We start from the raw sequence: 18,915 nt of genomic DNA, 5'->3' as shown, positions 1-18,915 counted from the left end.
TTTTCTTTTCTTTTCTTTTCTTTTCTTTTCTTTTCTTTTCTTTTCTTTCTTTCTTTTCTTTTCTTTTCTTTTCTTCTCTTCTCTTCTCTTCTCTTCTCTTCTCTTCTCTTCTCTTCTCTTCTCTTCTCTTCTCTTCTCTTCTCTTCTCTTCTCTTCTCTTCTCTTCTCTTCTCTTCTCTTCTCTTCTCTTCTCTTCTCTTCTCTTCTCTTCTCTTCTCTTCTCTTCTCTTCTCTTCTCTTCTCTTCTCTTCTCTTCTCTTCTCTTCTCTTCTCTTCTCTTTTCCTTTCCTTTCTTTTCCTTTCCTTTCTTTTCCTTTCCTTTCTTTTCCTTTCCTTTCTTTTCCTTTCCTTTCCTTTCCTTTCCTTTCCTTTCCTTTCCTTTCCTTTCCTTTCCTTTCCTTTCCTTTCCTTTCCTTTCCTTTCCTTTCCTTTCCTTTCCTTTCCTTTCCTTTCCTTTCCTTTCCTTTCCTTTCCTTTCCTTTCCTTTCCTTTCCTTTCCTTTCCTTTCCTTTCCTTTCCTTTCCTTTCCTTTCCTTTCCTTTCCTTTCCTTTCCTTTCCTTTCTTCCTTCTTTTCTTTTCTTTTCTTTTCTTTTCTTCTTTTCTACTATAACACTAACATTTGCTAACATCACAGAGGAAATTAGCTGATGAGCACGTGGTTCCTGAACTTCTGTTTGCTCCCATATGTGACAGCATGGTATTTCTTTGTTCACATTACGAGTAGATAAAAACTGCATTCTGTAAAGGTTGGTCTTCTTATCAAACAATGGCTTTTACCATGACAGCTTCTGTAGTTTTTTCACATCATTAGTAAAGACTTTCCAGAAGAGATTTTAATCTTTAAGAATTGAAAACCAGTGTTGGTACATTTTAGGCCACAGAAAAATCTATTTTTTCCTCAATTTAAAAATATCTTTTACCAAGCACATTGGTTTGGCTGTTACTTAAGGCTTAATTCTGCAACATGCAAAGTACTTTGGGATGATACAACTACCTGTGTGCTCAAAAATAAGCACGTGCTTAAGTGCTCTCCTCTTTCAGTCTCAGTTTTGTTTCACCATCTATAGTGTGGAGCTCTAAAGTGGCACCACATCTGAAAGACTGCATTTTAAAAGTTACCTGAATCCTGTGCTCATCATACTGAATAGTAAAATACGTATCTTGAAATTAATATTAAAGAAATGTAGAAGCTTTTAGCAAATGTTCTAATGTTTTTATTGGTTAGAAAAAGCTACAGGAGAGTTAATTCTGGTTCATTTGACAGCCTTCAGTGGGACCTCTCTCTGGGAATTGTTTAGTTTTTATTGTCTGTTGTGGTGGAAGAGCAGGGAATAGAATAAGTAATAGTACTTTATCTTTCATATGGAGGAGATGCAGCTTCACATTGCTGGGGAAAAAAGATGAAGGGAGCTTAATAATAATAACAATAAAAAAGCAGTGTATTGTAAGTGTACTGATTTTCAAAGGAATATAGAACCAGAGAAAAAGGAAGGTATTCTGTGGATGGGTACTCAGGATAGTTGTCTCCCTGAAGTAGAGGATATGTTATAATTATTCATTTACTTAATACTATTAAATAATTTTCTCTTCTCATAGAAATGACTGTAGACCGGAGAAACTGCCATCACATTCCTTTGAAATCGATCACGAAGATGTAGATAAGGATGAAGTATGTATTCTGATTTGTTTTCTTTTTTTCTCTGCTAGCGAAGACTTATTATTTTAATATCTTGAAAAAAATATAATGGAGACTCATTATCTTCTATAAAATATTTGATATTTAAAATAACTTTGAAGTTGGTGGAACAACATATACACAGCAGGCTTATTACTAAAGTCTTAGATTAAAAGGATTGTAAGGATGATGATTTGTTGTCAACTAGGTATTCACACATTACAGTTTTCTTTTGTCAGTGCACTTTTAATTACGTCTTTCATCTAGGATACAACGTCCCACTCATCTTCAAAAGGTGGCGGTGGTGGAGGAGGAGGATTAGCAGCAGGAGTTTTCAAGTCTGGGTGGCTTTATAAAGGGAATTTCAACAGCACTGTAAACAATAGCATCACTGTTCGGGTAAGGGGACTGCATTATTTTTTCTTTATTCTGTTTCAATTTGTATCTCCCACAGAGGCATGCTTTTTTTGCCATTTCCATTTATCCATTTATATCTCGGATTAGGCACGGTTACGTTGCTTCAACGGATCCTAAAGTAATGTTGCAATTGTCTGCAGAGTAGTGCAATTGAAATGTGGGGTAGAAATTGCTTTTTATTTAAACCCTGTGAATCAGGTATCAGTGAAAACAATTTGCAGCTCAACAACTGTCTGCCTTTTTTTCTCTCCACTTTAGTCGTTCAAAAAGCGCTACTTCCAGCTGACACAGTTGTCAGATAACTCATATATTATGAATTTTTACAAAGATGAAAAAATATCTAAGGAGCCAAAGGGATGTATTTTCTTGGATTCCTGTACAGGAGTCGTACAGGTAAGTCTGATTTTATTTCACTGTGTTTTGGTGACAGATACGTAAGAATTACTGGAGGCACATAGAAGAACATACATGGGTGGGTTTCATTATCAGTTGTGTGGAAAGAAAATGCCGTTTGTTTTGCTCTTCAAATTGGTGCAAGTGCTCAGACTGTCAGAATACAAGATATACAGCTGAAGTATGCTAGGAGATGAGTATATACTCTTTGCTGATGGCACACGTGAGAAAAATATCATTAGAAGTTTATTTTCACTGAAATTGCTTTCTTAGCTGCCATGTCTTCATTCTTACTAAGGTTATGCTTGTGGGTTAACAAGACTCAGATTATGGGACATTCATTGTTACAAGTGGAAAATAAATCCTATATCCTGAGACTCAGATTATTTAGATGATTCAGCAGTCTCCTTGAAGGTCCTCTGTAGGAAATAGCAATCTACACTGTGTAGCTCCTGAGGTATTTCTTTTTCAAATAGGTGCAGGACAGGATAAAACTAAATACATGGCAGGGGGCAGTGATGTCTGCTGCTGTCAGTCCATTGGCTTGAAGGACCTAAGAGGTGGCCTGCAAGTGTGGTGAAAGCCACCAAGGAGGCAAAACTATGGAACTGTTAAGGCTGCAACTTGCACAGAAATTCCGTTTAGAAATGTCTAATGTCTGCAACACATTCTTGTGCTAGTCTCTGGGCTATGTGTGTTTGGGATGATGGTCAGCATGAAGGGAGCATGCTCTGTGCAGTTACAGACACACTGGTGCACCCATGAGGGAGCTGCTACTGATCCTTGATTCTCAGCTGAGCAGTTAGTTGTGACTAAGGGAGTATTTACTTAGCTTAAAGTAACAGTCATCCAGGATCTTATGAGTTGGTGTTGCTCAGTCATTTATAAGAAGGGAAAAAATGAAAATGACTGCTTGTTCTTGCCTGCTGGTGGTGTGTGCTTTCCTTTAAGATAGGACTCGGCCAGGACTGTCATTAAGACCTGAATGTCTCTGCAGTGTAGCTTTAGCTATAGATTAAGTACTGGCCCAGAGGGTGCCCAATCTTCAGTGTTGTTTCTGATGACACTCCATGGTAAAAGTGTTTTGATTGCAAGATCTCTGGCAGAAAAAAAGCTTAAGAAACCCTTGATCTGTTTTCTAACACTACAGAATTCCTGCCTACTGTCCAGAACAGTTTGAACTGTAAGTTCACCTCTCACCTACCACCAGACACCAATTTTCTTGATTATTTAATTGACATTTAGAATGGGATGAATGAATTTGAGCTGTCTTCACTCAAAAGTGAGAGCCTTAGCCAAGGCAATAATAGTGCAAGTGCCATCAGCATCAAAGACTCCAACTGCTATAAAAATGTGGTGAGCTTAAAGTCATAGAACTCAAAAACGAAACTTTGATTAGAGTTGCAGGGAAACTATGGAATCTGGAGAAAGCACTGAGTAAATGTGAAGGCCTAGAGGAACTATGATGTGAAATTTCTGATTTCATGAGCTGAGTTTACTAGATCGCAACAAACATCCTGGGAAAAACCATCTCCAGATTAAATGCAAAGCACAAAAAACAATGCTTTTATTTTGGAAGAATGACCCTGCAGGCATTAGACAGCCTGATGTTTCATTCATAGCTCATCTCTAGTTTCTTTTTTAATCTTGTATAATTTCCATCTGAAAACTTGGAATTAAGTGTTGAAGATTACAATTTAACCTCCAGGTCCACAGTCCATACAGATATGGAAGGACTTACAGAGCAGGGAACTTTGAAATGGAATTTGGGGTTTGGGTTTTTTTTCTTTTTGCTCTATTAACTGTTCAGGGAAAAAAAAAGTAGTTGGCTTTAGATTTGAAACAGAGATTTTGCTGTAGATCTCATCTGCTTGCCAGAGGTCTGAAGTGCAGATGGAAAAGTGGATATTGAAGTTTTCCTGCCACAGTGTTCTTAGGATTCAGCATGCAAGATGTATCGCTCTATCAGATAGTGTCTAATGGCGTTACAGTACCTGATTGAAAGGTCAAGGCTGTGTCTGTAAAGGAAAGGACACAATACAGACAAGTTCATTCTTTTTAGTGATCTTCATACTTTTTCTGAAGATAAATTGAAGCACAGTTGGATTGTGCATAAATTTATATACATGATCCACTTAAATTATCTATCTTTAAAAGTTTGGAATGGGCACTAGCTGAGGATTCTTGGTATCATTTTTTTCCCACATTTAACTCTTGTTCAGGCCCTCATGGTTTATTAGCTAAAATAGATTTCTGCAAAATTTTAGTTATTTTACATTAATAATTTGAATGTATGCAGCAACCAGAGGATTACGGTGATTTCATTGTGATCAAGAATGTAACCAGGAATGAAATGCTACAAAACCCAACTGTATTCTTCCCCTGCATAGGGCAAATTAATATTTTTATACCTGAAAGTTTTTTCACTTAAGTAAGGTTTGTGAGAGAAAACTATTTCCTAACAAGAGAATTTTTCAGTAGCAGAGTTAAAAAAGAAGCACACTCAGATAAGCACGCATACCTGAGCAAGTGTAGGAAAACATTGATCTGACTGATTCTAATGACCCAGTAGCTCCAGAAGCTGTTTAGTCTTGCTGATTCCTGAGCTGGGTCATGACATACGGTATGAAGACTGGAGCAAGTGATTAACAACAGATTGGGTAGGAATCTTCTAAATCATCTCTGCTGCTGGCAAAACAAAACTGGTCATGGAAATTTTTCTCCGCGTCTGGTGTTCTCTATCTCCTTCACTGCTAATAAGCCTCAGATTTTTGCCTCTGTTTCTCATACGCAAAAGATGATACCAGTGTGATCTGAACTGCTGGATTAGATGCTGCTCTGGGTAACCTGATATAGGGCAGCAGTTCTGTATATTAAGAAATAATTCTGGTATGTAAAGATATAGGATACCTCTGTCATTTTGTTTATGACCGTGAATTAAGAAAAACAAAGAGCAAAATGCCAAAGTATGGGATGGATGAGTTGGTTTTCATCTGTCAGTCTGAGGTTAGATGTGCCAGCAATGCCCTTATAATTGCAGGTGAGGGCAATTTTCTGGAATATGGAAAGTAAAATGGTGACACTGACTGTGGACATCAGTAGTTGTAAAAATTATGTTATGTAGTGGGGGTGGGGTACATCGATGTTCTTCCAGATTTAAACAAGGGGAAGGGACAATTGATGTGACTGTTTCCATAAGGCTAACAGGTGGAAGCCTCACTCCTTTGGTGAACTCGAGGAATGAAACATAATTACATTAGAAGCTCATTCTACTCAGTTTTATTGAGCTGTTTCATTAACTAAGCAGCTATTAATTCTTAAAACAGAAACGAATGGATCAACTATCTACTGTAGATACAATCTAGTGATACAAAACAAAGCTAAGTTTGTAGTCAGTATATTGGGTTTAGATTTCTGTTCTGTACTTTGTAAGGCCAGAATGCAGTGACTGGGCAGCAGCAGTATTTTCACCCTTGGTGTCCTACAAGGAATTGTTGAAAATGCAATAGTCACTTGTAACACCTCAAAGTGCTCACTGTAATGTTTTCTCACAGTGGAATCTGTCCTATTCACATCTTCTGAAGAGGTTTATTAGTTGCTTTCTATTCGCAGCCTATCTGGTATTATGCAGAAGCTCTTTCAAAAACAAAACAAAACAAAATTACGAATGTCCTTATCCTAACAATATTTCTGCACAATATTTCTAGCTTTGTTATATGCTTATATATATACACACTTAGTTCTTCATTTCCAACCACAGCAGTCAGAAGTGGGACAGTCTTTCACTGTGTACTTCTTCGCTTGCTTGCAAGATTTAATTGCTGAACTACTTCCATCCTCCTTCCATGGAGCAAATTTGAATGTTGGTTAACACTGCTTGATATCTTCTTGTTTGTCTGGTGATTAAGTGGTGACTTACAGGAGACTTGGACCTTATTTTCTCTATTCAGCAGTAAGTCATGTAGTGATGTTGTACTTTCCCTGTCAGAGGTCTTTCATTATTTCACTTAGGTGATGATCCCTACCATAGTTTTTAGTGTTGCTGGCCATAGTCTTAGATCGTCCATGGTTGAACAGATGTTAGATATACAGATGCAGCATAAATGGACATAAATTCATTTTTGTGATATTAGGAAGAAAAAAATCTTTAAAGTCAGTTAATTTAGTTTGAAATTTACCTATAAGGAATGACTATATAGAAGTCCATCTTATGGATGCCTTTTTTGGTACCTTTTTGTAGTTGGTTCTGGTGTTTATTATTTTCCTTTCCTTCCGTTCCAACAGAATAACAGGCTTAGGAAACATGCCTTTGAGCTGAAAATGAATGACCTCACATACTTTGTGCTGGCAGCTGAAAATGAACAGGATATGGATGACTGGATTTTCACTCTCAACAAAATCCTGCAAATAAATCCAGAGGGGACCATTCAGGAAAGGAAAAGTGCAGACCTCACCGACCTGAAACTTGGTAAGAGTGAATAATCTTGTATTGTTTTTTAAATCAAATGCAAGAAAGCAAAAAATAAAAAAAAGCCTTCAGCTACCAATGTCGAATCACTTTAACTGCCTGAATCTGTAATGGATTCTGTATCTATTGATTTCTGATGGAGCAGCTCCAGCCTTTTGGCAGGACCTGAACAATGTCAGCTAACTACCCACAGATCATTTTCAAAAGGCTGTGAGAGGGACGTAAAGCTGCTCCCCTTAAAGTCAGCAGGAAAAACATGACTCTGCTTTGCTGATGCAGCTCTTTTTCAAGAGTAGTTGACCCTGTCAGTGATCTTGCTGGTACGTTGTGTTTTACTGTCTTGGGTCTCAAGAATGTTTTTAAGAGTTTACTCTTGGGGAAAGATTCTTTTTCCAGCATTTTGTTTTTCTTTAAACATCTGGAGCTAATAATTAAAAAATAAATAAAATAAAATCACCAGCTGTTGCTCCTTCCCTGGAAGCTTCTTGACTTTTCATTTCTTGCTTTAGTGACTTTGCATATTAATGTGCTTTGACCGTGTAAGAAAGAGTGAGATGCTTGGTCATACTGTACTCTTCATGAGACAGAAATTCATCATTTCACATGATAAATCCATGTTCAGTTTGATGAATCCAATTATAACTGTATAACTGAAAGCACTTGAAACCTTAATAAAAATTGTTAGCACCACTACAAAGCTTTGAACTCACATGCTTGAGGAAGTTCAGAGCTAACCATAGGTTTTAACTTAGTGTTTATACTGAATTCTGATTTTGGAGGGTCAGAAAGCTCTTCATGTAGCCAAATATGTTTTACAGTTGGAGGCACACGGGACTTGCACTTCAGAACCAGAGAAGTACTTTTGAAAATCCCATCCATTAGGGTAGTAAGGGGAAGAAAAATGCTCATGAAGCATCAAAGACATAAGGTTAATAGAAAACTGTTCTTAGGGGTAAAAACCCTGATAACTTCATAGTGCATTCCTCTTGCTTGTTAGCTAGTCAAAAGGCATAATTCTTTCTTGGCAGAAGAGCCCTGAATGTCTGTAGTGACTTATTTCGCCCTGGACTGAAAGCAAGAGCTGACTAAAAGATTTGCTGTATAGTACTGTTTTCTGGATGTGTAGGTTTGTAGCTTTTGGAGCCCAGACTTTCTTCTCAAAGAGCAGATAGGGTCCTGTCTGCCTCACCGACTGCACTGAGAACTCCTTTTACTGGGAGTCCAAAATCTTTGGGTTGACATAAATTTTCAGGGTTGCCTTGGGAGGGACTGAGAGAGCAAAGGAAGATGTCTTTGTTGTGGACATAAATATTTGTTGTGGATGGACATGCCAGACACTTCAAGTAGAGTCCGGCATCTTTGGAAGCTTAAATACGTGCTCTGTTATAGTCAACACTGCTGGGAGATGAGGTTGATTGAACAGAGGTCACATCAGTATCTCCTCCATTTGAGAGGAGGTGGATTCTAAGAGGGAACAAAGGGAACAAAAAGGAATAGGATGGGGATTGATTTTTAAAACCCACTGGTAAGTGCAAGCGTAACAAAAGCATTGACCTATTTATTTATTTATTTGTTTCCCCTTTTCAAGACCCTGCAGAAGCTTCAGTGAATTATGATTGCTCTCAAGAAGAGACTGATTCTTCAGAGAACACCTTCCATCCAGACTTCACAAAAGTAATGGCTGTTATGTTTGTCCTTACATGCTGAGTGGAAAGTGCTGCCTAGGTCAAAGTGCCTGCCAAAAGATGATCATTACTGTTGTGAAAGGTTTAAAAATAGCATGCGCCCCATTTTGTGTGTTGGAGCCATGATAAATGATAGAAATAAAATTAGTTCTGAGTTGATGGCTTTGTATAAATGAAAAGAGTTCCACTGGGAAAAAAAAGAAAGCACATGACTGTTTGAGTGGTTTGATTTATACCTGTGAAGTCAGTAAGGCTCTAAACCCTGTAGTTGTTTATGAAATATTTACTTTTTCAACCTGAATTTCACAGACTTTGGCCCTTTTAAAGAAACAAGGTTTCCTATATAACTTGCAGCACTTAAAGGAAATGAGCTGCAAACTGTTCATCACCTTCGCTAATTTAATTGAAAGATATATGTGATACCAGGGAGATATTTTGTTTTGTGGGAGGCTGTTTTTCCCTTGGGTTGTGAATCCCCAAAGCGTTTTCAGTGTGGTGAGCCACTATTCTGGTATCTTGACAATGGGCTCTTCAGTAACATATATGAACTTGAATTACTTAATTGCTTTTGGGTTCCTTTGAAGTATACTGTGGGCTGTATATCCTTCTTAACCAAGGCATAACCTCCAAAGAATGTTTGAAAGCACTTTGGAATACCTGCTGCAGAAATGAGGGCTGTTATTATCAGTGACATATTGGTCATTCATTTAAAGGTTTAACAATTCTATGGGTTTCTGTTCTTGTGCAGAAAACTGACTTATTTTCTGTCATTGTAGTACATCACAGAAACAGAAGAAACAGTGAAAGCTTCTCGAAATACAGAGCGACTAAATCTTTTCTCCCTGGATCCTGATATAGCAGTAAGTGAAATTACCTTTTCAAGTTCCTTTAAGTTTCTAAATACAGATGCCTGAACTAACAGGCTTAGCTAAATTACCTGTATGGCTGGGAGTTCAGTGGGCAACCCAGAGTTCTGCCTGTGCTAATCACATTTGTGTGCACAGGACTGTTAGGGTGAAAATAAAAGCAGAATGGAAATGGTGCTTCTTTTCAACTTCAGAATGAGTGGGGGAAAAATGCTGTCCCTGCTCTTCAGATGTTTGTGTGTAGGCTGCCCTTATCACAAAGTGGTTGTTGTTGGGTGGGTCCTCTGGAGGTCATCTAGTGTAGCTAAAGTTTGTGTCTAGTGCAGCTCAACTTTCAGTCAGTAAAAAGCAGACTGAAAATATTACAGGAACAGAACCTTTCTTTGGACTAGGAATGTAATAATAACAGTTTTGGGGTTTTTTTTTTTGTTATTGTTGTTATTCAGTGCACTGAATTTTACTGCAAAATGTGAATGGCTTTAAAAAGCAGTGAGCGGTACCATTAGAGGTATAAAAGTATATGCATGTAAAAAAAAAAGTTTAGCTGGAAATGGTAGGAAGGGCAGATTGCTTTTCTTCGTATCCTCAGCTTGCTTACTTAGTGTTAGACTTCATGATACAAATAACATTTCCATTTGTGCTGAATGAACGATTGTTGGTTGACTTAAAAAGGAATGTGGAGATATCAGCAGTGATTTTGTGAGGTTTTTAGGTAATTCAGTGATAGTAAACACCTCCAGCAAGCTTGGCGAGTTTTGGATTATCATGTTTTTTCTATATTTAACTAATCACCTAACTTATTTCAGTCAATGAATCCTCAGAAAAAGGAGTTTCCAGGGACAAACTCAGTGATCAAGCCATTCGAAGAAAAACCTGCAAAGCGGATCCTGATAACTTGCAAATCCCTCAGTTTGAATCTCCAGGCCTGCGTTACTGAAAATGAAAACGATCCTGCAACTAATGTAAGCTTTGCTTATTTCCCTGTGTGCTTTTTTTTTCCTTTCTCCCCCTTTGGAAAAGACTTCCTCTGCAATTATTACACTTGGTAAGCTCCCCCTCAGCCTGTCCCTTTGAAACAAGTGATGAGGCTGGGGAACCTTTCAGCACTTTGAAGCTGATTTAAATTGCAAACTTTTAGCTATGGTTGGTTGAATGGGGAATTGAAGACGTTAAGACTCTCGAGGATGCTTTACAATTACTATAAGAACAAGTTTAAACTGCAAAGATCTACGTAAAGGGGCAGTTGAGTATCAGTTGGTGGTGGGTAATTGGTATTTTTAGTTGTTTTTCTCAGAGAGTTTGGGGGCTAGATTAGATTACAGATGAGAAGGCAAATAGAAAGGACTGGGTGCTTCATCAAGTAGGAAAGTCCAGAGTTAAAAATAAAAATATATATTAAGGAAAGGACAAAGCAAGAAAAATTTGTTTATCTTTACTTCAAGAATAAAGTTCAGGGAGAGGGAAATTGTCATTATCAGTCCGTAGCTTTAGGTTAATTCTTCTCAGAAGCAGGGAAGGTTTGGAGAAATGAGTGTCCTGGAAACTCAACTTCCATACATTCCATGAGGCATTGATTGTTATTTTGTTTATTTCCATATGACGATGACCTCTTCAGTGAGTGCATATTCAGCATAATGTGATCAATACTTTTTTGGCAGACTAGAATAGCTGTTTAAGGGAAGTCACGATAACTGAACCAAGGGCATGTGCTTGCTCATTACAGAGGCTGCAAATGCATAGGATAATGTACCTGCTGATACATTGCCCTTATCTCCTGAGTTTTAAGATTCTGATTTCCAAATGGCTTAGAACTTGTCATCACGAGTTTGTCTCTCTTATCCTGACTGATGTGTGTCATCAGAACAGTGAAGGCTCTTTGGAGGTTACTTACAGTCATACAGTTTAATTCCCTGGCACTATGAGGTAGAACAAGTGGGTACTGTCAGAGCTGTTTGCATGCTCTTGGTTTCCTAGCAAAATAGAACATGTGTTTCCCACTGAATAATACACCCACGCGTTTGTGTTTGTACCAGTAAACATTTTTCATCTCATTACAATTGTCATCATTTCTGGTCACATTTCTGATGCTCCCTGGAAGGCCCACCCTCACTATCCATTCTTTTATAATGAGTGCAAATTTGCATTAGAATTATTCTGTAGCATTTCTCTGGGGTATGTTAATTTGCTTTAATCATTATCTGCAACAGAGACACTTCTGTATTCTTTCAGCAAGTTTCTGTGTAAGCTGTTGATTGCTGTTCTGGTCCAGTGTCAATGAGCTACCTTTAAAGCTCCTAAATGTTGGAATCTTTGTTGCTGGGTGAACATGTGTTTTCAATGAATCTTGTAATTTGTAAACAGTCTTCATTTACTTTATTTTTTTCTATGGTTCTAACAAAAGATTTTACTCTCTCTCTTGGTTACTGCGTTGTTTTGTTTCTGGTGTTTTCTCCAGGTGGAGCCTTTCTTTGTGAGCGTGGCACTGTATGATGTCAGGGATGGCAGGAAGATATCTGCTGATTTTCATGTGGATTTGAACCATGCTCTCGTCAGACAGATGATTTCTGGTTCTTCGTTTTCATTAGAAAATGGCACTGTCGACAATATAAACTCGAATGAGATGGAAGAACCACAGGTCAGGGGGTTCCCAGAAGAATGGCTGAAGTACCCAAAACAGGTATTCCATGTGTGGCTTATGAGACTTAGTGCTCTCATGACTAGTTTTAGTTCAGTAGTATTAATTTTCATTGGAGAAGCTCTCTACTACCAGTGGTTCTTTTTTCAGTAACATGCTTTCTTAAACAATATATATCAGTGGTACTTGGACACAGATGCATGATATTTACAACCCATTCACAATTCAAAAAATTAATGTCTGTCATTTAGAGAGACTGAACATTTCCTGAATTTTTTGGCTCATTCACTGATGTTTTTCAAACCATCTGTACAAAATTGAACTTAAAGCCTCATCTAAACACTGTGTTAACCTCCAGGTGCTCCCACGCTCTTGCATTTCTTCTCAGTGCCATTCCCATGAGGTGTGGCTGATATTAGTGTTGTCCCAGATGAATGGTTAGGTGATTCTAGTGTGTGTTTCTTCAGTTAGTATCTTTGCAAGGTGCTGAGGGCACAATCTTACTGCAGAGCTAATATGAAGCTTCCCTCTGCTGTCTTAAATACGTAGAGAGAGATCCTTTGTGATGCCTTCTGAATTTGGTTTGATGGCATTTCCATAAAGCAGAGAGCACTGGCAGTATTTCATCTCATCTGTATTGCCCTATACTTTTCTTACTGTCCTCTTTTTTATTGTCAGGCTCTTTTCTCCATAAGTAATCCTCATTCTGAGATTGTATTAGTAGCAAAAATAGAGAAGGTGCTCACAGGAAACATTGCCAGCAGCGCTGAACCTTACATTAAGAATCCTGATTCTTATAAGGTAATGTAACGTAAACAAGTTCCTTCTTTGTAAGATTCAACCTATTGGAAGCTGAAGACATTGGTAGTTCTGCTTGTGAATGTCACCTGTCCTAAGAAAGCAAATGCCCAAACTCCACTAATTTTATTAAGATAAAGTTATTACGTGGTGAACAACTACAATCTTATAAATGTTTTCACCCACTTGCACAAAATGAAGAAAATGCCATTTTGAGTGCAGCATATGAATTCGTGCATGGTGCATTCTTATGCTAGTTATGTCCTAACCAAGTGAAATTCTGTTTCAGTAATCGTATATGAGTTATAAACTAGCGTGCTTTGTATGCTCACATAACCAGGGTAGGCACCTACCTGTGTCTCTTTGAGAACAGACAGAGCATTTGCCATAGATCCATAAAAGCAAACTGGAATAGTAATTGAACTGCTGTACTTCTGACTTTAAGGACTCTGAAAAGATTTAATTTGTCAGTAGTCCCATCCCAGAACCTTCTGCCATGAGCAGTATCAGATCCAATTATTTTGGGCCATTACAACCTCTTCAGCAGGGGGATAGTTTGTTATCCTGTGCTGTAGACATTTCTGGCTTATTGGTGACACAATTCATAGGGGTTTTATTGTTGTCCTTGTTGTTTTTTCCTGTTTTGTAGTGTGCACAGAAAGTGTTAAAATCCAATAAACAGTTCTGTAGCAAGCTGGGAAAATACCGTATGCCGTTTGCTTGGTCAGTGAGGTATGTATTAATTCTTTTTATAATCTGTAGCAATATCTTATAGCTTATTCTACTCTTGGATTTGTATCATATTATTGCTTTCCACTTGTTCTGTCTAAAAGTAAGCAAAGCTTTCTGTGTGGTGCAGACCCCCAGAAAATCCTGCAGCTTTACTAGTTCATTGTCCTGTTTTTTCACAGATGAGTATTGGTTACTTTCTCATTATATGCTACTGTGTTGGAAACCTTTGTTTAAGTAGTGAAGTCACCAGAGAATAACAGAGGTAACTGACATAATCTAGATATCATGATCTCCATCAGTGGTTTGGTGCTAAAAACTACTGAAAGGTTTTCAAAGTCCCAGTTTTTACAATCATTTCCTACAAAGATAGTTACTGTCAGAGACAAGGGTGTAATAGCCACATAAAGTACAGATTCAGCAGTCTGAAGTTCTGCCTGTCACATTTCAAGTAAACATAACCATGAACCCGTAGTAATGGTGACCTCAGTACAGTGCCTTAGGCCATGGTAATGTGAATGCATTTGCTGTTTTTGTGTCTGCTAGGTGAAAGAGACCTGTTACCTTCTTGTTTGGAAGGTCACTTGGGTTTTATTGCAGTAGCAGTAACAATGTATGGTATTTGCTCTACCACTCTGTTCTCCTTTCCCTTGGCTCATTGTATGGTCTGTTCTGTGCTACTCACTGGTGCCATCCTCAATCTGTTTTTCCTCTGCCTCTTGATCCCTTCCTATCAAGTTGCCAAAATAGATGTGGTTTGCCTTCTTTTCATTATTTCTTCAGATTTTCTAGTAATTCCTCTGTCCTCCTTTCTGTTTGTTCCTTCTCAGTCTTTCTGTCCTTTCCTCATCTTGTCCTGTGATAACAGCTCTCTGACCAAGCCACTCTGTGTGTCCCTCTGGCAGCACTGTCTATGCCATGCATGGAGCAGGGAATACAATATTTTATATCCTCTATAAAAAGGAAGGGTCATCCATCAGCAAGCACAAGCAATCCTCTTCATCTGTTCTGACCCAGCAGGCCTGCTGGAGGGCTGCTTGAAGCTGTAGAAAAGAAGAAGGAAAGAGCATTAGGTGAAAACATCACGTGGTGGTGCTGCCCATGGCCATTAGGGATAGCTCTGTGGCTGTGTTCTTCTGGTGTGGAAGTACAGGGCACCAGAATCGCATGGCTTGTCCTTCAACGTGTAGGTGAAAGCGTATGATTTTAGCATACGGTGCTTGGATGGGAAAGGAGCAGACATGAAGTTGTGGCCATTTGAGAAAACATTTATTTTTCATTGACATCATTTTTTTTCCTCAGTATCCATTGGGAACTGGAAAAGTGGGCGCATGCTCAGGAGAAGGGCAGAAAATGTGCTCTGATCTGTCACAGCAATGTCAAGGGTGTTCATTAATATAATAGTAGGCCTGCGTAGCCAAGGGGCCATTCATCAAAATGATATCGATGGGTGTTTGTTTTTTTATTGATGGGCTACTTTTAGCATGTAATAGATGGTATGGTGGCAAGACGTGCAGGCTGGGCGACAGGCTGGCTTGAGGCTTTTTGTTTACTCTATTCTGGCTGACAGTTGCTGGTGGCTGTACATTCAGTTATGCATCCTGTAATTCAGTCACTGCGTCTGTGTGTGTGTGTGTGTGTGTGTGTGTGTGTGTGTGTGCGCCTCAGTATAGTGGGAATTTGGATACTCAGGAGCCCGAGCCTTTCCCAGCCTTCCTATGTTAGTCTGATGTTTTCCTCAGGAATATAAGACTGAAAAGACTTTCACATCATGCTGTATTTTACACCTTCCATAGGAGAGCATCAGATCATTCCTACATACGTTTATTTAACCAATATTCTGGTGATGATTTCCCACATCAAAATAGAAATACGTGCTTGTGTTAGCAGATGCAGAGCAAGCTCAACATTTTGTAGCCAGTTACTGTGTGCATTACACAGATGGCCTGCACGTGAGCAGAGGATGTACCTGGAATTCATGGACATCCCTCAGCTCCAGAAGACAGTAGTTTTGGATGTCATCCTACTTCAGTGCTTCACTGCCCATAACATTAAGGAGCTTTCCTTCCATCTGTAGGATTAATTACTGAAAATACACTTGGGTGCTTTTATCAACTCTTAAAACTTTTCATTATTAATCATTTATGGGGATGAGATAACAGTGTGAAGATTGTTATCCAAATAAACCACGTGTACAATCTTGTTGGCATCAGTGGAGTTGCACAAGGAATTTATTTAGATCAGTGTGTCAAATTCTGCCCTTATTTACATCTGTTTGTGTTTTAACGTTACTCAGAACACTCTTCAGTAAAAGCAAAGTATAATTTGGCTCTGTACTTCTATTTTCTCAGCTTGAAAATAGAAGTTTCCACAGGAGACTATCATATTACAGGGGGAAAAAAATGGTCTTACTGGGATAAATAGCAAAGCCCTGCATTTGAAGTAACTGGAAAACACATTTCCATTCTGGCATTACCCTCACTCCTCTTTTTCTGCAGAAATATTCCCCTTTAAAGCAATTGCAAATGACTGCATTGTGATTTTTACATATATGTTTAGTGAATCAAAATCTGACAGTTGAGTTTTGTACATGACTGAAACACTAATTATCTCATGTGGCACCCAGTTGGTAGCATCATGTGAAAGGATGACTCAGGGTTCCTCCCTGATTTCTTGCTGGCACTGGTGTGACCTGATGCCTGTGTGCTCCCACAGGTATACAGTTCATGTTAGAACTGCAATGTGCCAAAATAATTTTCTACTTAAGTGTGTGTCAATGTGAAATTACAAACCTGGTGTAGGTTTTCTGCATTTAGAGAGCTCTTGTAATTGTGGACTATCAGCTGATTATATCAGAACAGTAGAACAATTGAAACATTTAAAATAACTGGAAAAGTATCATTTTCTATAGTGAAATCTGACAATTTTTTATGCTCTTCTTAATTTCTTCAGGATTTTGGTTCTGTGTTTGTTTGTTTCTTTTTAAGACCTATCTAATAAATAAGTAGCAGGTAGTGAGGAATCATTAATCTATTGCTTGCTTTCAGTGGCTGTCTGAATTACATGTATAGGGGTGAGTGTTCTTGGAGTGAGCTACTTCCAACACAGACCTGGCTCTTTCTGAAACTATGAACACCCCCAGCCCGGATTACTAAGTGCCTCCATACCCCAGGGTGCTGAGCCTCAGGATGGGAATTATTCATGGGATCCCACAGAGGCTGGGTTTGCTCAGCAATCGCAATGCAGAGCCCAGTGGCACAGCCAAAATCCTTTCTCAACATTTTGGTTTTCTCTGGTAGTCTGGAGAAGGAGGAAGCAATGCTGAGCACGTCATAATGTCACCAATACTGTAATAGTTATTTAAGCTATTTAATTTTTTCCATGGATGGTTTAATAGGATTTGTAAAATAGCTGATGGCTGCCAGAAGTTGGGTCTGGTTTCTCCCAAGTAACTTAAATATTTGACACTGCGTGTTGGTGTGGACCCTGTTCCCTACAATTCCTGAAAGCAAAAATCTGATAGAAGAGGGCCTATTATTCTTTAGTTACAAAGAAATGAAATAATAGTATTTCTCTCAGTTAATTAATTAAAGACAGGGTGAGTTTGTACTCATCCTTGGGATCTTCTTCCAAGGTTTTACTCCATTATTTTGTATCTGGCAGCGATTTTTCTGGCATCAATTACTCTTCTCCCTGGCAGTGAAACAGAGGAGTAAATTAAAGAAGAAAGATTGGCCAAATGATTCACAGAACAGCACTTAGTGTCAAGAACATTTTACTTTTGTTAAGCAATGTTTTAGCATACAGCAGTTGAATCCAAAGTTCATTAATTTGGATAGCTGTTACATTATCCAGTCCAGCCAATGTGTGTGACCCTTGGGGCTGTACAAAGGGCACTGCAACGTCTTAATTAAATCCTGCAAGTGTCAACAAGCAGGAATGGAAATATCTGAGCATGTTTTCCTGTGTGCTCAACAGCTGATACTTATTGTTCCTGGTTATAAACCATATCCTTTCTTTCCATTTCACTTGGCACTTAGCAACTGGTTCACAAAAAATTTAGTCAGTGTTCCACAAGCTTGTTTTATGAAGGAAAGCTAAGGCACAGTGAGTTGGTGTCTTGCTTCTGGAAGATATGGAATAGATTTAATGCATGAGAAAACTCTCCAGGGGTCTCTACCCTGTTTTTGCACAAGCACATGCTTCTTTATGTGATGAGATCTAATGGTTGCAATTTGATGTTTTTTGCTGTAATTTCTTCTATTAAAATGATCAGTGGAGGGAGGAGTGGGAAGTGAAAGCGGTGAAGTGCTTCAGCTTTCTCAGTTGAGACTTAGCAACCAAAAATAAAGAGGGGAAAAATGAATGGATGCCGAACTGGATGATGGTGATGATCTGTTCTAGCACTGAAATGCAAGAACTCTGAGCTGTCAACAGCCAGGCTGTGTCTGAGGTGACTTGGGACTATTTGCATAATGTAAAGAATCTTAAGGCTTTGCAGAACTGGGTCAGTGTGTGTAAATACACTGGAACTGTCTCTGCTCCTGCAGAGATACACCTCTGAAAAGCTTTCTTGTGTGAAGCTCTGTAGAAAGTTCTTAAATCTGTGCAGGAGTTCAGGTCATATCCTTATTAAAAGATGACATGACAATTTCAAACGTTCACACTGATATGTTTGTAAACGTGTTGCTTTTCTTTCTTTATAGGCCAGTGTTCAAAGATAATCAGGGAAACGTTGACAGAGACTCACGATTCTCACCTTTATTCAGGCAAGAAAGTAATAAGATTTCCACGGAAGATTTGATTAAGCTAATAGCTGAATACAGAAGGTAAGGAGTGCTTTTTAATTCTATTTGAGAAGGTATAAAAGCTTTATAAAGCTGTGCAAATTATTTTTCACAGGTTTTTTCATCTTTTAGTGCTGCGTGCCAAAGTAGCCGCGTTAAATTAGTGTTTTTCACATTAGGAAGTATCTGCCAAAGAATGCTTTCAGTTTTCTAGTTTTCCTGGAAGGTCATTTGGCACATTAATAAATGTTACTGTAACCTAAAGGTAGTAATGTTTTAAATTGGCTTTCATCCTTCCATCAGAGGAGATGCTGGTAAAGGAACCAACATGGGACAGTATCTTAAAAACAAGCAAAATCAAACAACACACGTGGAAGTGTGAAAAAAGTGTTCTTTAATAGTTCCTCTGTTCCTGGTTTGGTTTGTTTGAGTCTCTGTGACAAACTGCAGAGAGAACATTG

At 38.5% G+C, this 18,915-nt stretch overlaps 1 protein-coding gene across 14 annotated transcripts in view; it reads left to right on the top strand.

Annotated features, from left to right (window-relative positions):
* Nucleotides 1-18,915, top strand: part of DOCK10 (dedicator of cytokinesis 10) — a 135,934-nt gene that overhangs the window by 65,085 nt on the left and 51,934 nt on the right. For all 14 annotated transcript variants that reach the window (XM_072344260.1, XM_072344252.1, XM_072344261.1 and 11 more), the window contains exons 5-15: nt 1,598-1,670; nt 1,944-2,075; nt 2,352-2,486; nt 6,771-6,954; nt 8,543-8,628; nt 9,416-9,499; nt 10,312-10,467; nt 11,961-12,182; nt 12,819-12,941; nt 13,588-13,670; nt 18,374-18,496. In XM_072344260.1, coding sequence (XP_072200361.1) covers nt 1,598-1,670; nt 1,944-2,075; nt 2,352-2,486; nt 6,771-6,954; nt 8,543-8,628; nt 9,416-9,499; nt 10,312-10,467; nt 11,961-12,182; nt 12,819-12,941; nt 13,588-13,670; nt 18,374-18,496 — 1,401 coding nt within the window. The remainder of the gene's footprint in view (nt 1-1,597; nt 1,671-1,943; nt 2,076-2,351; nt 2,487-6,770; nt 6,955-8,542; nt 8,629-9,415; nt 9,500-10,311; nt 10,468-11,960; nt 12,183-12,818; nt 12,942-13,587; nt 13,671-18,373; nt 18,497-18,915) is intronic.

This window comes from Excalfactoria chinensis, chromosome 9 (genome assembly GCF_039878825.1).
Source record: "Excalfactoria chinensis isolate bCotChi1 chromosome 9, bCotChi1.hap2, whole genome shotgun sequence".
Classification (NCBI taxonomy): Eukaryota; Metazoa; Chordata; class Aves; order Galliformes; family Phasianidae; genus Excalfactoria; species Excalfactoria chinensis.
Note: the sequence above shows the minus strand (reverse complement) of the source record. Positions and strands in the feature narration are given on the sequence as shown.